Genomic DNA, 19,095 nt, shown 5'->3' on the forward strand with positions numbered 1-19,095 from the left:
TTTCTTTTTTTTTTGGGAAATATTTATTTATTTGTTTGTTTGTTTGTTTATTTATTTGGCTGCTCCGTGTCTCAGTTGCGGCATGCAGGATCTTTTAGTTGCAGCATGCGGACTTCTTAGTTGTGGCACGCAAACTCCCAGTTGCTGCATGCATGTGAGATCTAGTTCCCCAACCAGGGATCGAACCTGGGTCCCCCACACTGGGAGTGTGGAGTCCTACCCACTGGACCACCAGGGAAGTCCCCTGTTCATTCTTTCTTGAAAATTTTCTGCATCATTCTTTCTCTTCTATCCTTTTGAGACTCCAATTAAACCCTAGAATCAAATGAACAAGGTGAAGTTCATATGGTGTAGTATATTTCCTCCCCATCTGTCCTGTGATTTGATGTGATCACAAAGTTCCATCTTACTTTCGATGGATGAACTATAGCAAGCTGAAGTTGAGGAATGAAAACAGCTATACTCTTCTTAGAAATTTGAGCTGACTTATGACTGAGGCACATAGGTATCAGGAAAGCTAAATCAAAATGTCTGTTTTGAGGTGCTTGTTTGGAGATATAAGAAAAGAATCTATAGGCAGTAGGGTGGATGTCATTTGAAGAAAGACGCATTCTATATTTCTCATGCAATACATGAAAATAACCAGTTGTCTTATCAAGTAAGACAGAATGCCTATATTTAAAAATGTGGGGAATCCCCTGGTGGTCCAGTGGTTAGGACTCAGTGCTTTCACTGCCGTGGCCCGGGTTTAATCCCTGGTCAGGGAACTAAGATCCTGCAAGCTGCTCAGAGTGGCCAAAAAAATAAATAAAATAAAACAAAATAAAAATGTGTAAAAGACCAGGTAAAATGTAAACACCGTTGAACTCTGTCTGCAGCATATCATAAAGTGTCCAGAAGAAATTACCTAGAAAATTATCAATACATGAGGTGCCAGAAGCAAAACTTGGTGATGCTCTTGACCAAACATTAAAATTTATGTCTGTTTATTTTCTCTCTCCTTTGCTTTAATGTATAATGTAGCATAAGGTGATAAGTTATGTATGAATAGTTTGCATGATGTTATCTTGTTAGAGTTGGCTTTTCTTTTCTTTACATCCAACTGAAGACAGAAGTTGCATACCAAGAATGATGACAAGAATCGAGGTAGAGTGAAATGCGTTGAATTAGAAGCCCAAGACTTTAGTGAGTGAAGAGGGAGTGATCCACATTTTTGACAGCAGCTAGAAGGCATAGTAGGTGGTGACTTTTGGTATGAGTTTTAAAAGAGTTGTTATTTTTGAGAGAAGATAAAGGGAAAATATTTGAAAGAGCCCATGGAGAGTAAGAAGGACTCCTCCTCAATGATCATCTGGGCCTGAGGTATGTGGAAGCACGAGCAGGGTCCCCCGAAGAAACCAGTTAAGGCAAGGAAGTCAAGTAACCATTCAGGAACGGGCCGAGGAAATAGAATTGATTGATTATAGAATAGAGATTTATGACCAGTGAAAGAGGCTTCCAGGGAAAGGAAGGTTTCAAGATTGGTTTAAAGGGATTAATGTAGTGGGAAAAAGTTGATTTCTCCCCAGCCACTTCCTTGTTGACAGAACCTCAACTGCTCATGTTCTCACTCCTTAAGGGGGACCTGTGTTCAGTGAGGGTTACCTTCCATCCAGCCCAAGAATCTGGTCTATAATCCAATCATTATAACTTCCTTCTGACAAGGGTTAGTTGGAGAAGGGGTATATGACCCTATTATGCCTGATGAAATGGGAGAAAAATTTAGCTGAGATCCTCTACAAAAAGTTTTCCTTTGTTAAGAGAAACACAAAAGAGGAAATAGCTGTTCTTGTTTGTACTTGCTTCTCCTGAATGTTGCAGCATGAATATATGATGCCTGGAGCTGCAGTGTCCCACTTGGGTCCATAAGGAGAAATTCAGTAAAGTTATTCCCTGTTGCTTTTTGTTTTTTGCACTTCTGTCTTTCATTTCAGTGGGTTGCCTAAAAGATGGGAGGCAAAACTTCATGGTTAATCCTCCATCTTAAATGAAGGAAATATACTCATTTTTTCCCTAATTGTAAGAATATTATTTGTTCACTACAGAAAATAAAACAATAATGAATTATATGAAGTAGAATTTTATTTTTTAAATAAATTTATTTATTTGTTTGTTTTTATTTTTGGCTGTATTGGGTCTTCGTTGCTGAGCGCGGGCTTTCTCTAGTTGCGGCGAGCAGGGGCTACTCTCTTCTTTGCGGTGCACGGGCTTCTCATTGCGGTGGCTTCTCTTGTTGCAGAGCACAGGCTCTAGGCGCACGGGCTTCAGTAGTTGTGGCATGTAGGCTCAGTAGTTGTGGCTCATGGGCTGTAGAGCACAGGCTCAGTAGTTGTGGCACACGGGCTTAGTTGCTCCATGGCATGTGGGATCTTCCCGGGCCAGGGATCGAACCCATGTCCCCTGCATTGGCAGGTGGATTCTTAACCACTACGCCACCAGGGAAGCCCTGAAGTAGAATTTTAAATATCCCCACCCTCAATGGTTTTTCTATGCATGTAAAATAACTTCTGTTTACAAACACATTAATATTTTTTTAACAAATATTTTACAATATTAAATATCAGTAACGTGCAGCTTTTTTTTTTTTTTTTTTTTTATAAAGAGGTGACCAGAAATTGGATGAGAGGAGAAAAGGTGTGGGCTGGGTTTTTTTTTTTGTTTGTTTGTGTTTTTTTAAATTAATTAATTAATTAATTAATTTATGGCTGTTTTGGGTCTTCGTTTCTGTGCGAGGGCTTTCTCTAGTTGCGGCGAGCGGGGGCCACTCTTCATCGCGGTGCGCGGGCCTCTCACTGTCGCGGCCTCTCTTGTTGCGGAGCACAGGCTCCAGACGCGCAGGCTCAGTAATTGTGGCTCACGGGCCTAGTTGCTCCGCGGCATGTGGGATCTTCCCAGACCAGGGCTCGAACCCGTGTCCCCTGCATTGGCAGGCAGATTCTCAACCACTGCGCCACCAGGGAAGCCTTGCAGCTTTGATTTAATGGTATAGAAGTGGAAAGCTTCACAGAGGAGAATATGCTTGAAGAGTCCTAATGGGTGATTAATAGCTTACAGGTGGGGAAGGTGACTGACTAGGAGTGGTGATACAGGGAGATTCATGTAAATAGGATGATATTTATGTCTGAGAGAAGATCTTGTGCAAAGGCTAAAAATGGTGGTCATTTTAGGAGACCAATTAGCATATTAAATGATATAGAGTGAAGAAGTTTATAAGGTGAGTGGTGGGAAATGCAGCTGGAAAGGTGAAACAGTGGATTAGTTGAAAAAGGGCACAAATGCCATGCCTAGTGTGAACTTTATAATGTAGAAGATAGAAGGGTTTTAAAAGCAGTTGATCAAAATGATCAGATGAATGGTTTAAAAATAACATAATTTCTCAAGGTCAGACAACTGCAACTTTCAGACACTAGCCCTGGCATTTAATACTTAGGAAATTATGGACAAGGTATTTAACTACTCTCTGTTTCCTTATTTGCAAAACGGGGACATTGGCAGAAGGGTTGTGAGGATTGAATGAGAAAGCCCATGTGAAATACCTGGTCCAGTTCCTGGCATATAGTAAGTTTTCAATAAGTACTGGTTTTTCTTTACTGTCTGTCTTTTTCGGTTGTACTATGGTTGATTAAAAAACCAATCTACAAAAGTATCATTACCTTACTTATGGAGGGAGAGGGTTTGGGAAACTTTTTAAATATTATTTACCTCAAGCAAAGTGAATTTCATTCAGAACTATGTTTGTGAAGTCATTTAACTGTTCCAAATCATTTAGACCCAGAACCTAGAGAACATTGCTCAAATTCAGTTCAACAAACCTGTATTGTGTAATTCCTGGGTAACAGGCAAGTACTGAGCATTAGGGAATATACAAATAAAAATGCATGGGCTCTAGCTTCAATGAGATAAATAGACAACTGCGTACAATAGTATGAAAACAGCAGTAGAAGTTTATGTTAACAAGACTGCCCAACTGGTCTCTGGCAAACGTTATGATCTTTTTTCAGAATGTCCTCATTTCCTGTTAAGCAGCAAGAATTTAGCACCACTGATGTAGAGGCATGCCATCCTTCCTTCCAGCGTGTTTTCTCATACCCGAACCTCTGCTGATTGAATGTGTTCACCATGGGATGTGTTCTTTTCTGTGGGAACATAGTGTGAAGCCTAAAATATGAGTTATGCATCTAGAATAGTTCTTAGGCACATTTTCTGAATATAGTCTTTAACTCCCCCTTTTATTTTCATTTTAGTTCTTTTACAGAGCTACCTCATCTGGCAGGAACAGAACAAAATTTGCTGCTGGCCAAGAAAATCCAAACCCAGTGGAAGAAATCTGGACTGGATTCAGCCAAGTTGGTTCATTATGATGTTCTCCTGTCTTACCCTAATGAGACAAATGCCAACTACATATCAATCACGGATGAACATGGAAATGAGGTGATTGTTTTACAATATTGTGTTACTTTCAGGTGTATAGCAAAGTGATTCAGTTTTTTAAAAATATATATATATATATGTATTTTTTTTCAGGTTATTTTCCATTATAGGTTATTATAAGATATTGAATATTGTTCCCTGTTTTATACAGTAAATCTTTGTTGCTTATCTACTTTATATATAGTAGTGTGTATCTGTTAATCCTATACTCCTATTTTATCCCTCCCCCTCTTCCCTCTTTAGTAATCATAAGTTTATTTTCTATGTCTGTGAGTCTTTCTCTTTTGTATATAGATTCACTTATATTATTTTTTAGATTCCACATATAGGTGATATCATATATTTGTCTTTCTCTTTCTGACTTACTTCACTTAGCATGATATTCTCTAGGTCTACCCATGTTGCTGCAAATGGCAATTTCATTCTTTTTTATGGCTGAGTAATATTCCATTGTATATATAAACCACATCTTATTAAACCAACCATCTGCTGATGGGCATTTGGGTTGTTTCCATGTCTTGGCTATTGTAAATAGTGAACATTTGGGTGTATGTACCTTTTTGAATTAGAGTTTTTGTCTTTTTTGGATATATGCCCAGGAGTAGGATTGCTGGATCATATGGTAGCTCTATTTTTAGTTTTTTAAGGAACCTCCATACTGTTCTCCATAGTGGCTGTACCTATTTACATTCCCACTAACAGTGTAGGAGGGTTCCCTTTTCTCCCCACCTTTTCCAGCATTTGTTTTTTTAAATTTTTAATTTTTTTTGAAGTATAGTTGATTTACAGTGCTGTGCCAATCTCTGCTGTACAGCAAAGTGACTCAGTTATACACACAGAGACATTCTTTTTTTTATATTCTTTTCCATTATGGTTTTTTCAAGCATTTGTTGTTTGTAGACTTCTTTTTTTTTTTTTTTTTTTTTAATTTTATTTATTTATTTATGGCTGTATTGGGTCTTCGTTTCTGTGCGAGGGCTCTCTCTAGTTGTGGCAAGTGGGGGCCACTCTTCATCGCGGTGCGCGGGCCTCTCACTGTTGCGGCCTCTCTTGTTGAGGAGCACAAGCTCCAGACGCGCAGGCTCAGTAGCTGTGGCTCACGGGCCTAGTTGCTCCGCGGCATGTGGGATCTTCCCAGACCAGGGCACGAACCCGTGTCCCCTGCATTGGCAGGCAGATTCTCAACCACTGCGCCACCAGGGAAGCCCTGTTTGTAGACTTCTTGATAGCCATTCTTACCACTGTGAGGTGATACCTCATCGTGGTTTCCATTTACATTTCTCTGATGGTTAGCAATGTTGAGCATCTTTTCATGTGTCTGTTTGTCATCTGTATATCTTCTTTGGAGAAGTGTCTATTTAGGTCTTTCGCCCACAAAATGCATTATTCCTTAATAGCAATCCGAAATAATTCTAACTTCATGTGTTTCAATTCTTGCTAGATTTTCAATACATCAGACCATGAGCCACCACCAGATGGATATGAAAATGTTAAAAATATTGTACCACCCTATAATGCCTTTTCACCGCAGGGCACACCAGAGGTAAAATAAAAGACATTTTTTATTCAACTCTTTAAACCTTTTTTAAAAAAACCTATGTAGAGGACTAAAACCAAGTTTAGGAGGGTCATACATGCTAATTCATACTTGGAGGCTTGTTGCTATATACAGCCTTCCTAAAAATAATTTTTAAAAAAGAAAAAGAAAAACATAAAGAAAATAAATACATGAAAATTGGACCCTGATTAGCAGATGCCACTCTTTGAAATAATTAAGAAACTGCTGAACACGGCTTTAATTCAGTAAGGGCAATAGGTGGTTTTCAAGCTTTTTTCCTTTGTTCATAGTCTGACTTTGTTACAGATTTATAGATCTGAATTTATAAATCATACCACAGAAATTCTTAAATTAATACCATGGTTGGAAATCAAACATAGTTAGGATTTTAAAAATTACTTTTATTTATCCTATTTCCCATGGCTCAGGATATGCTAATAATTTCCTCAAGACAGAGCACACTGTCTAAAATGTTTTACATATTTTCTTTTTTTTTTTTTTTAACTTTCAGGATACTGAAATATTTTTAAAGACTTCTACAGAATTAGCATGGATCTGTTTATTAAGCCCAAGACAGGAAAGATAACTTTTGATGATGCAGTATTGCAGAGCAAACTTATTCTTTGGTTTTCTCTTTAATTATAGCAGTATTATGTATTTTTTCTTTTGTTTTATTTTTGTTTTCCTACAGGGGGAGCTTGTATATGTGAACTACGCTCGTACTGAAGACTTTTTCAAACTAGAAAGAGAGATGAACATCAACTGCACTGGAAAAATTGTTATTGCAAGATATGGGAAAATCTTCAGAGGAAATAAAGTATTGTGTTATTTGCTTTACTAGAGGGAAAAAGATAGGATATAACCTGTGAATATAAATGATCAGCTTGCATTATGGTTTCCAAAATTGCTTTATATATATATATATATATATATATATACATATATATATATGTAAATTTGCTGTTTTCATGGTTTCACTGAAAATCCTGGTTTATTTTTGAGGTTTTTTTGTTTGTTTGTTTGTTTGCTACCTCACATATCTAGAAAGGGAAATTATTCTTAATAGTTTTATTACCAAAGCAATGTTTTTTTTAATTTAATTGAAGAAATTTTATATAACCTAAAAAATGAAAATCTCCCATGTATTACTCAATTTCATTGCCCAGACATAATCAATCTTAACAGGTCTTTCCAGGCCTATGAAATATGAATATATTATATGAATATAAATATATGTCTCCATATACTCATATTACATAATTTTTTTTTTTACAAAGAGGGCATTAGATACTATATACTGTATAACTTTATTTTTTCACTCAATAATAACTCAAGGGTATTCTTCCATGTCAACACATTGAGAGTTGTATAATGAAGTGGTTAAGAGTATAGGTAGCTAGATCCATACAACCTGGGGTCTGATCTGGTCTGGGCCCCCTATTCTCTAGATCTTTTCCTGTGAGCAAGTTAGTTAACCTCTCTGTGCCAGTGTTTCCTCATATATGAAATAGGAATGCTAATAATAACACTAATCTCTTAGAATCCACAGTAGGATTAATCGACTTTAAGTTTGAAAGCGCTTAGGATAGTTACCTGTACTTAGTAATTTCTTGGTAACTGCTTATCAAGTAAATACCTCATTACTTTAGATGGCTATGTAATATTTCACAGAATTGATAAGCAGTTTATTTAACCATTGCTCTGTTGACAGATCCTTGGCTTGTCTTAAATTTGTTACTATTACAAATAATTATATTGTTAGCATCTTTGTCCATATGTACTTGAACATTCGTGTGAAGATTTTTGTAATATAGATTCATTCCTAGAAGTTGAATGACTAAATCATAGTGCACAGTTGACTCTTGAACAACACAGATTTGAACTGCATGGGTCCACTTATACGTGGATATTTTTCAATAATAAGTAGTACAATACTACATGGCTGGACGTTGGTTAAATCCGCGGATGCAGAGGAATGGCGGATACAGAGGGCCAACTATAAGTTATTCTTGGATTAACCCTGCATTGTTCAAGGGTCAATTGTATATTATTTCAAAAGTTTGATGGGCATCATCGAGTTGTGCCAGATTTTACTCTTTCTAATATTATAAAAGAGTGCTTTCTGAATGCTGGAAAGTGTTTTAGTTGGCTGATAGTTATCTATCTTTCGCGATAATACTTCTGGTAATAAAGAATTCAGTATCTTACAGGATAGATTTTCCTATTTGTGGTCAGTTTGAATTGTTAGAAAAATGTTTACAAAACACTATGGGCAATGTTTCACACACTATGACTGTTCTGTGTAGAATTTTATGTTTTATGTTATGTTATGTTATTTATTTTTTGACCACACAGCGTGGCTTGTGGTATCTTAGCTCCCCAACCAGGGATTGAACCTGGGCCCTCTGCAGTGAGACTGCAGAGTGTTAACAGTGGACCGCCAGGGACTTCACCTGTGTAGAATTTTAAATTAGTTTAGTTCCACAAATATTTACATCATGCTTACTCTATGATGTACTAAATGTTGGAGGGTGGATAGTTAAAAGTGAGTAAGACAGGGTCCCTGTTCTCAAAAACAGCCTCAATATAGTAGGGGAGAAAGATGTTTAAAAGGTATTTTATAATGATTTAATCCATCTTGTAATATAATTATATACAAAATATAGAAGACGTACCAAGAAGGGAGACATTAATTTTGCAGTTTTAGGGATAATAGGAATGCTTCACAGAAAAGGCAATAACTTGTTTGGAGTTATGTTGAATAATGAGAGTTGTTAAGTCTACCAAGACAGAAATTGTATTCAAGGCAAAGAGAACTGAATGTGTAACAGTGTGATGATAAAACAGTGTGTAAATTTCCTTATGTCATTAAATTGATTTTATCTTAGATTGGTAAATCAGTCATTTTCCATTTCTACATTATGGGTTGCACATTGCCCCTGTAGGTTAAAAATGCCATGTTAGCAAGAGCCGAAGGAATCATCTTGTACTCAGATCCAGCTGACTACTCTGCCCCTGGGGTACAGCCATACCCAAAAGGATGGAACCTTCCTGGAACTGCAGCCCAGAGAGGGAATGTGTTAAACTTGAATGGTGCTGGTGACCCGCTCACTCCAGGCTATCCAGCTAAAGGTAATAGATAAGCCTGTTATGGTCCACTCATTTTTGCAAAAATATTACTTGCCCTTATAGAAGGCATAAAAGCAAGCAAGCATCTATAGAATAACATTAAAACTGTGTGCAATTATATTTTGGATTGCTATTGCTAGGAATTCAAAAGCATTTCCCTTTTATTTCAGTTTTAAATTTTCATGAAGTGTGGACATGGAGAGGGGAAGGGGTCAATTCAATTCTCTCTCTACCTTTAGTAGAGGTTCAGAAACACAGATTCTCATGTCCAAAGTAATATTACTCTTACCAAACCAGAACTTGGAGTTTCTGAATTGTCTAATGATTTTATTCTTCTGTAGATCACGTATTTCTATTTTTAAAAATACCAGTGGGTTTTTTGTGTTATTTAATATGTGAAATGTGAAAAGTTTTGACATCTGCATAACCATATCCACAATCAAGATAATGAACATATCCATTACCCAAAAAAGTTTCCTCTCATCTTTTTGTAAAGCCTTCCTCTCAGCCCTACCCCCTCCCTGCCAATCCCTAGGAAATCATTGATTTGCTTTCTGTCAGTATAGTTATTTTGAGATTCATTTATGTTGATGTCTGTGTCAGTATTTCATTTCTTTTTTTTTGCTGAATGGTATTCCATTGAACGGATACTCTACAGTTTGTTTATTCATTTACTTTTTGTTGGAAATTTGGATTGCTTTAAGTTTTGGAGATATTACACATAAAGCTGCTATGAACAGTTGTATGCAAGTCTTTATATGTACATATGTTTTTATTTCTCTTGAGTAAATACATAGAAATGGCATGGCTGGATAATATGATAGATGATTTTCAAATTGTTTTCCAAATTGGTTGTACCATTTTATATTGCAGCAGCTGTGTATGAGTGTTCCAGCTGCTACACCGCTGTCAACACTTAGTATGGTCAATCTTGTTAACTTTACGTTCTAATAGATATGTACATCCTCCAAGTTACAATTCTTTTTCAAAGTTTTGGTAGCTATTCTAGGTCCTTCCCATGTGAATTTTAGAACCAACTTATCAATTTCTACCAAAAAGTCTCCTGGGAGGTTGATTTGAGATTGAGTTAAACCTATAGATCAGTTTGAGCAGAATTGACGTTTTAAAAATATTGAATCTTCTGATCCATGAATATGGCACAACTCTCCATTTACTTAGGTATTCTTTACTTTCTCTCAGCATGTTTGTAGTTTCACTGTACAGACCATGCATGTATATTTTCACATTTATCCATAATAATTTCAAAGTTTTATGCTGTTTTAAATTACATTTTAAATTTCAATTTCCAGTTGCTCATTGCTAGTAAATAGAAATGTTATTTTATTTTTAGAAGAAATATATTGATCTTGTATTATGAAAACTTGTTAAACTAATTCATTCTACTAGGTTTTTGTGGATTCTATCAGAGTTTTTGCATAGATGATCATGTCATCAGCAAATAAAGACAGTTTTATTTCTTTGTTTCTAATCTGGGTGCCTTTTCTTTTCTTTTCTTATTGTAGCATCTGGTACCTCTAGAACATTGCTGAAAAAAGTTGTTAGAGCAGATATCCTTGCCATGTTCCTGCCCCAAAGACTGTCCTAGTCTTTCTCTGTTAAGTATGATAGTAGCTGTATATTTTTTATAGATTCTTTTTATCAGATTGAGGAAGTTCACTTCTAAAGTGCTACGAGTTTTTATCTTAGCACATTTATCTCATTTCACTAGCAATATGTACTGGATTTTGTCAAATGCTTTTTTTTATTTTTTTATTTTTGGCTGTGTTGGGTCTTCGTTGCTATGCATGGGCTTTCTCTAGTTCCGGGGAGCTGGGGCTACTCTTCCTTGTGGTGTGTGGGCTTCTCATTGCAGTGACTTCTCTTGTTGCGGAGCATGGGCTGTAGGCGTGCAGGCTTCAGTAGTTGTGGCTCACGGGCTCTAGAGCGCAAGCTCAGTAGTTGTGGCGCACAGGCTTAGTTGCTCTGCAGCACGTGGGATCTTCCCGGGCCAGGGCTTGAACTCACGTCCCCTGCATTGGCAGGTGGGTTCTTAAGCACTGTGCCACCAGGGAAGCCCCTTGTCAAATGCTTTTACTGCATCTATTGAAATGATCTTAAGTTGTTCTTATTTATGTTTTTTCAATTATACAGATTGATTTTTTTTTTTTTTTGGCCATGCTGCACAGCTTGCAGGATGTTCCGCGACCAGGTATTGAACCTGGGCCATGGCAGTGAAAGCCCAGAATCCTAACCACTAAGCTACCAGGGGACTCCCCAGATTGATTTTTGAATGTTAAACCAAAACATCCTGGGACAGACTCTACTTGGTCACAATGTATTATTCTTTTCATAGTGTTGGTATATTATTGGATTTTTGCTAAAATTTTATTAAGAATCTGTCTTTAGTAATAAGGGATATCGTTTATCCCTTATTGCTATCAATTTATTTTCTTGTAATATCTCTGTCTCATTTTGGTAACAGTAACGTTGGCTTCATGGAATGAGTTAAGAACTATTTCATCTTCTTCATTTTTCTGCAAGTGTTTATATAGAATGGGTTTGATTTTTGTCTGTGAATGTTTGTAGAGTTCTTCAGTGAATCCATATGGGCCTGGTGTTTTTTTTTTGTAGGAATGTTTTTAACTACAAATTCAATTTCTTTAGTAGATATATGGCTGTTTAGGTTATCTATTTATTCTTGAGTGAGGTTTGGTAGTTTGTGTTGTTTAAGAATTTTGTCCATTTCATCTAAGTTGTCACATTTATGGGTTTAGAGTTGTTCATAATACATTCTCTCTCTTTCTCTTTCTCTCTCTTTTTCTGCAGGTACTGGAGTGCTATTCTCATCTTTATTCCTGACATTAGCAATTTATATCTTTTTTCTTCTTTTCCTGATTTGTCTTGCTAGAGATTTATCAATTTTATTAATCCTCTCAGAGAACCAGCTTTGGATTTCATTGATAATCTCCATCATTTTTCTGTTTCCTATTTCTTAGATTTCTGCTCTGATCTTCAGTATATCCTTTCTCCTGCTTATTTTTGCTTTATTTACTCTTCTTTTTTTACTTTCTTAAGTGGAATCTGATGTCACTTGTTTGAAACTTCCCTTTTTTCTTCTTCTTTTAAAAAAATATTTATTTATTTATTTATTTGGCTGCTCTGGGTCTTAGTTGCGGCATGCAGGATCTTCGTTGCGGCATATGGGATCTAGTTCCCTGACAGGGATCGAACCTGGGCCTACTGCGTTGGGAACTCAGAGTCTTAACTACTGGACTACCAGGGAAGTCCTGAAACCTCCCTTTTTTCTAAGATAGTGGTAATAATGCTCTAGAGAACTCTATTTTGGCTGAAAGCTGAAGTCCCAATTAGGTTTTAAGTCTGACAATACTTTTCATCTTCCTTTAAGGAGAATATTGATACTGTTTGAGTAAGAACCTTATCACTTATTCACAATATCTCATACATTCCCTTTAATTTTTCTTTTACAATTCTTTCTAGTTTCAGAATCTGGGACGCATTTTCCAGGTATCTGGTTAACTGAAGCTTCTTTAAGAAGCATTTGAGATATCCTTGAGGAAATAAAATATTCTTGTAAAATTCAAGAGAATTACATGAAATGTCAAAGCAAGTTGGGGAGTCTGTAATCCCTATAATTGATTTTACATTAAACTGTAAATGATTTAATTTCTTACTGTCAAATTAAATAGACCATATTAGATAAAACAATAATTGACTTTTGGGGAACTTTAAATTTTGAATATAATTTTAAACATATAGCTAATCTGCAATAGTAATAAAAGAAATTCCTTTATACCCCTTACTCAGATTCTTCAATCGTTTTCTTCTTATGCAATTGATTTTTGCAGAGTACACCTTCAGACTTGATGTTGAAGAAGGAGTGGGAATCCCTCAAATCCCTGTACATCCCATTGGATATAATGATGCAGAAATATTATTACGGTATAGTTTTCTAGTTGGATTTGAGAATAAGATATTTTACACTAGTGTGTCCATTTTCTCTTCTAAAACGAATATGTTTTGTATCAGAATGACTCCTAAAATAGGAAGAACAGACCACATCTTCTTTTTTTTCCATAAGAGAAGAGCAGTCAGTTTAATGACTAAGAAATAATAAGAAAACATTACTTTGTTTGCTACAAATGAAAGTCTCAAAAGCAAAACTATGTCCAAAGATAAAAATACTGATTTGAGATTTTTCAAGTAGTTAGATTTTCTTAGATCTTCATTTGATATTTGTATTTGACCTGCATTTTAAAAATGTGGTAATGTCCACCACTTACCAGATGTGTGAACTTATACCAGTTACTCAATCTTTCTCTGACTCAGTTTCCTTCTCTGTAAAATGAAGACAGAAATAGTTTCTCCCTGACAGAGTTATTATGAGAAGTAGATGAGATCATGTATATAAAGCATCTATAATATGATATTCAATTAATGTTTGTTATTATTGTATTGTATAACTGTGTTGCTTTTCAAATCACCTAACTTCTATTTTTGTTTAATGTATGCACCAATACAATTTGATAATTGCTTTGTGAGTGGCTACTATGTAATCAGCAGCTTTTCTAGAAATTTCTTCTCTTTAACACAGTCATGAATTTCACATGTTCAGGATTTCTTGGACCTAATGCTTCCCTATGTAAATAATTAAAGTCAGAAGTAGAAAGGCTGATGCTTCCTATTTCCCCTCACTATCTTGGTTGGTTTTTTTTCTCCTTAGCTCTTTTTGTTTTTTTGCCCATGCTGTGCGGCTTGCGGGATCTTAGTTCCCCGACCTGGGACTGAACCCAGGCCCAGGCAGTGAAAGTGCCGAGTCCTAACCACTGGACCGCCAGGGAATTCCTCTCCTTGGCTCTTATCAGTAATATATTAAACATTTTCCTTAGTTATCTCAGTTATGGCTCTCTCACTAGAATGTAAGCTCCACAAGGCAAGGAAATTTTACAGTACCTGGCACTTAGTAAATCCTCAATATATACTTGTTAAATGAATGAATGAAATATCTCATCATCACACTTTATGATTTCTTCCAGAAAATTGTGATGCTCAGCATTTTTCTGTCATTTTTGTGTTCTCTTGACAGCTATTTGGGAGGAACTGCTCCACCAGATGAGAGCTGGAAGGGAAGTCTTAAGGTGAATTATAATATTGGGCCTGGCTTCATAGGGCATGATTCTTTCAGGTAATTTTATGTTACTTTAGTATCCTAGAAAAGGTTTACATGTTTAATGGAAAAATGTCAAGATAAATATTCTGCCAGATATATTTTGCTTATCTTCTTTTTCTCATTTTTCATAATGAATAATTATTTTATATTGCTTAAGAATTACTTATGGAATGATGTATTAAATTCTTCTTCCAACAGTGATATCACAACATTTGTTTTGTAAATCTCAAAAATTACATTTGAGTTATAGGTTTAACATTTTAACTTCCCTCTTCACCTAACCTTTTTAAGTTTTTCAGATAACTGTCAAAACGCTATGCATGTGAAGCACTAGGTTAACCTGAGGGAAGGAGTAAAAGAGAAGAGAGAAAGGAGCCAACCTTTGTTGATCACTTCCTGTGTGGGTGGGTTAGATGAGTTAAAATGGGTAAGCAGGTAACTACTGTAAGGCTCAATACACTTAGCATTTTGGCTATTATTGTTATTAACCCACGAGAGCACTTCGAGGAGTGATCACAGAATATGTGTTCATTGAGCTTAATTCTACAGAAAAAATAAGTATCAAGATAGGCAGGAAATGCCAGCGGCAGAGAACAGCTTATACAGAGTTGCAGAACATCATGACATGATCAGAACTTTAAGTACTTTGATTTGCTTGAAATGTAGAGAGGAAGGGAAACTTAACACTGATAAATCAGAGAAAATATAGCTGTTTTTATTAAGCTAAAATGATTAAATCAGTCTTGTTTGCTAACAATTTACTTTAACAATGTGAAATTGTATTCTTAGAATGTTTTTTAATTTCTGTAAGAGTTTTTTTTTTTATTTCTGAACTTTTAAAGTATTAGAAGTTCAATTTTATTTTATGGGGATTTTAGAAATATTTTTATATAAGTGCTTATTTATCTCTATCTCTCAATTAGAATGGAGTTCTTTTAAGATAAGAGACTTTATTGTCTAATTATTAATACTCTCTAGAGGCACACAATGAAAGATATAGGCCTTTCTGATTTATAAACAGAAACATACAGAGAAATCAATAAACATATAGCTTCAGTCACAGTTCAAGAGTAAACTCAGAAACAGAACATTTACCTGGTCAAGATATCAAAAAAATGTTCACCTTCACCATGGGCACAAAATCCTATTTGATTTTAGCTCAAAATGGGCAGATACACAAATTTTTTTTAAAAATTGCTAAAAACAAGACTATGTATGTCATTTCTCACCCAAAAGAGATCTTGATAATCTATGGATCCATTTACAGAGATTACCAAATGACAAGGCATGAAACCTTAAATTCTTAAACATTGCTACCACAAATAGGGAATAATTTACCTACTGTAAGCAAACTAGAAACATAAACAAAACACAGAATCAACAGAAAAAAATTAAGTTAGAGATACAGAGATTCAGCAAAGTTAAAATTCTATTGCTGCTTGGGATTTACATCTGAGAGCCAAAAGAAGACATGTCTGGTTTTAAGCTGCGCATTCTTGGTTCTTCAAGCAGAGCCCATGTACATCTCAGTGGGACTTCCAAAAATGATAAAGGATTTTTTTTTAAGTAAAACCATAATTCTCATACAAATATAAACTGAACATGTGTAAAAATTTTATTTAATGCATTAGTTAATAAGGGGACCAGAAAGGAGTTAAAACTGGTTCAAAGGAGAATTCAAAGATGATACAAAAAATGAGCTCCTTAGGAATGCTGAAATGAGTGTGCTTAATAGCTGAAAAACTGATTTCTTCCACATTGGGGGAGGGAAGTCAATTGAACGTTCACTAGAGAAATTGTGCATTTCAGTGGGCGTGAATTATTTGTATTACTACATTACTACAAGTTAAGTTCTGTCACTACAGAGTTGTAAAATAGTCTAGTCAAAGATAATGATAGGCAGAGGTAACTCTGATGGTTGAGCTAAGGTTGTTCTCAGTTTTTCCATACAGGAGTATATTCACTCAATTCACAGTTATTTACTGAGCATTTACTATACCCCTGGTACCATTCTGGGTACTGGGGATTCATCAGTGTACAAAACAGGCAAAAATCCCTGCCCTGTGGAGCCTACATTCTGAAGTTTAGTTTATTTGGAACATGATGAGTTTGAGGTGATAACAGGACAAACAAATACAGGTGACCCTCAAACAACACAGGGGTTAGGGGCACCAGCCCACCGCCTGTCAAAAATCTGAGTATTACTTTACAGTTAGCCCTCCATATCTGAGGTTTCACATCTGTGTATTCAAACAGCTGTGGATCATGTAGCATTGTAGTGCATATTTAGTGAAAAAAATCCACGTGTAAGGGCACTTATGCAGTTCAAACCCATGCTGTTCAAGGGTCAACTGTAGATAATTCTTTTTTTTTCCTTTGTGCATAATCTCTATTTCAAATATTTGTTAAAATACCATTAGATTAGATCAAGAACAAAGACAAGAGCAAAGATCATCCCCTGCAGAAACTTAGGAACTATGTACAGAACTTTAAGGAATAGAGGACAACACTTTAGCTGAAACCTGCCTGCTGACCAGAGAAGTGTGTTCTGAATGGACTCAGCAAAGAAAAGGAAATCAGGCTGTTACCGAAGTCTAAGCTCTACTGCTCGCAGTACGAACAGCCGATAATCGAGAGATGAGTTGCTGGGGCAAGGAATAACTACTTTATTCGGAAAGCCAGCAGACCGAGAAGATGGCGTGCCCCAAAGAACCATCTTGCCTGCGTTAGAATTCAGGCTCCTTTCATACTAAAAGGGGAGGGAGTAAAGTCAAACATTTCCTGGTTCCTGTCAGCCTGCAGAGGGGATGTGTTCATTTCTTCCTCCCTGCTGTCATTCACTGATGGGCCTGCTCAGGTTGTTTCCTGTGAGCTTAAAAAAAGGAATTTTAGCTTAATGTTCATTACCTGGGAAGCAGGGCTCCCAGAGATGGGCCATTATGTATAATTTAAGCTTATAGGCAACATCCCTTAATGAATAACTTGTAATAGAGTACAAGAAGTATTACAAGGCAGGGAAGGAAAGGTGCCCATCTGAATCAAACTTCAGTTGCCATCAGGGCAAGTCGTGTAATGGTCACAGATGGGAGGCCCTGTGTTTGGAAGGTTCAGATACAGCACAGGGGTTCTATGTGTTTTTATGGCTACACCCCTGGCTGAGGTGCCTTTAGGTCATTGTCACTCAAATTCCTGGCCAGCCAAACTCCCACAGCAAAGAGTCCCAAACTGAGGATCAAATTTCTCTGGAAGTCATTCCTATTGGTGGTGAAGCAGTAGACGCCCCAAAGCCAATCTCCCAAGTTGTCCGGAATTTCAGAATTTCGGGAACTTTATTTGCTGAGCCCACATCGTTCACACTGACCCCACTGGAAGCCATAGCAGCACCTCTCTAGATAATTCTTTTAGGTACTCCTGGAGTCAATGATACTAAAAACCAGAAAGATATAAGGATTAAAGGTGTAGATGAGCTTCTTTGAGAATCTGAGCAGAGAGCCAGTTTATTTTCATGTTTAGATTAAAATAGATTTTTTTCCTCATTCCTCATTGTTACAGTATTCTTTACTTAATTTTCTTCATTTAATGACATACATCAATGAAGCTGGCTTTCTTACTAATAGATCTTAGGTTCATATACTTAGAAACACATGCTAAAGAGTATTTTTGCTATTAATTTTTATCATTCAGTAGTAGAAACAAATCTTTTACTTAATGTCTTAAAATGCAAGACAACACCCATTGATTAGTTTTCCCCCAAAGGCACTTTTAGTTGAATACTGCGCATGAATTACATATGCATTCAGAAGCACAGTGTACTTTTAGGGGGAGAAAAACCAGAATTTGCACTTAATATACAGGATTTGACTTGTTTGTTCTTCCATTCAAAAATGAAGTACTAAGTAGGTTCCCTGCCCACCTCCTGTAAGCCCACCATAGATTAAAAACTTTTGTTCCTTTGTGAAAAAAGAGGGTCAACATTTTCCCATGTCATTTTGGATTTATAAAATGTGAATGGCATTTTTTTCTGACTTTCTGAGCTTGCTTGTACTTTCCCGTGAATTCTAATTTGGTTAATTATAATTGATGAATGAATATTTAAAAGGCAGGCCCAAATCAGAATCAACAGTGATGACCTGGAAAAGTTTCATCGTATAGTTGTCTTGTACCTTTTAGCAGGTGCTTCTCAAATTGCCATTTAACAATGGAATTTATCATGTTTCTTATAGGCAGCATTCAGTCAGCCCTTTAACAATGTACTGATAGACTTTTTCAGTAATCTTGGAAAATGTTACTGAATAGCAGGAATTAATATACATATAAATCACATTAAAAATAAGCTTCTTTGACCTTTAATAGATAATGGGCTGTCTCCCTTATTTTTGTAATTGTATAGCGTGTATTTATAAATTTTAGAATGAATACCCAAGGCATGTTTAATAATAGAATATTTTGAACTTTAAATAAATATCAACAGTAGGGCTATGAGGGAGGAAAAATATAAAATATTGATATTTGGTTTTTAAAATTTGTCTTTAAGGAGCATGCTTAAGTACACAGGAGTAACCTGTCATGATGTCTGCAACTTACTTGCAAGTGATTCAACAATATTACAATTATTGAATTTATGTGGTGGGTATTTGGGAATTTATTGTCCTATTATACAGTTTTCTGTACTTTTGAGATTTCTCATAATAAAACATTGGAAGAAAGCTGTTAGACATAATGTTCTATGTGAAGTAATTTGTTCCTTTTG

At 36.0% G+C, this 19,095-nt stretch overlaps 1 protein-coding gene and 1 pseudogene across 2 annotated transcripts in view; one reads left to right on the forward strand and one right to left on the reverse strand.

Annotated features, from left to right (window-relative positions):
• Positions 1 to 19,095, forward strand: part of LOC309605104 (N-acetylated-alpha-linked acidic dipeptidase 2) — a 120,499-nt gene that overhangs the window by 60,854 nt on the left and 40,550 nt on the right. The window contains exons 8-13 of the mRNA XM_082340451.1: positions 4,284 to 4,470; positions 5,912 to 6,013; positions 6,720 to 6,845; positions 8,974 to 9,160; positions 13,024 to 13,117; positions 14,262 to 14,360. Coding sequence (XP_082196577.1) covers positions 4,284 to 4,470; positions 5,912 to 6,013; positions 6,720 to 6,845; positions 8,974 to 9,160; positions 13,024 to 13,117; positions 14,262 to 14,360 — 795 coding nt within the window. The remainder of the gene's footprint in view (positions 1 to 4,283; positions 4,471 to 5,911; positions 6,014 to 6,719; positions 6,846 to 8,973; positions 9,161 to 13,023; positions 13,118 to 14,261; positions 14,361 to 19,095) is intronic.
• Positions 14,367 to 19,092, reverse strand: LOC309605129 (mitochondrial import receptor subunit TOM6 homolog pseudogene; annotated as a pseudogene). Its single transcript has one exon. The product of its transcript is annotated as a mitochondrial import receptor subunit TOM6 homolog pseudogene (transcript).

The sequence above is a fragment of the Balaenoptera borealis genome, assembly GCF_965194805.1.
Source record: "Balaenoptera borealis genome assembly, chromosome: 11".
Lineage (NCBI taxonomy): Eukaryota > Metazoa > Chordata > Mammalia > Artiodactyla > Balaenopteridae > Balaenoptera > Balaenoptera borealis.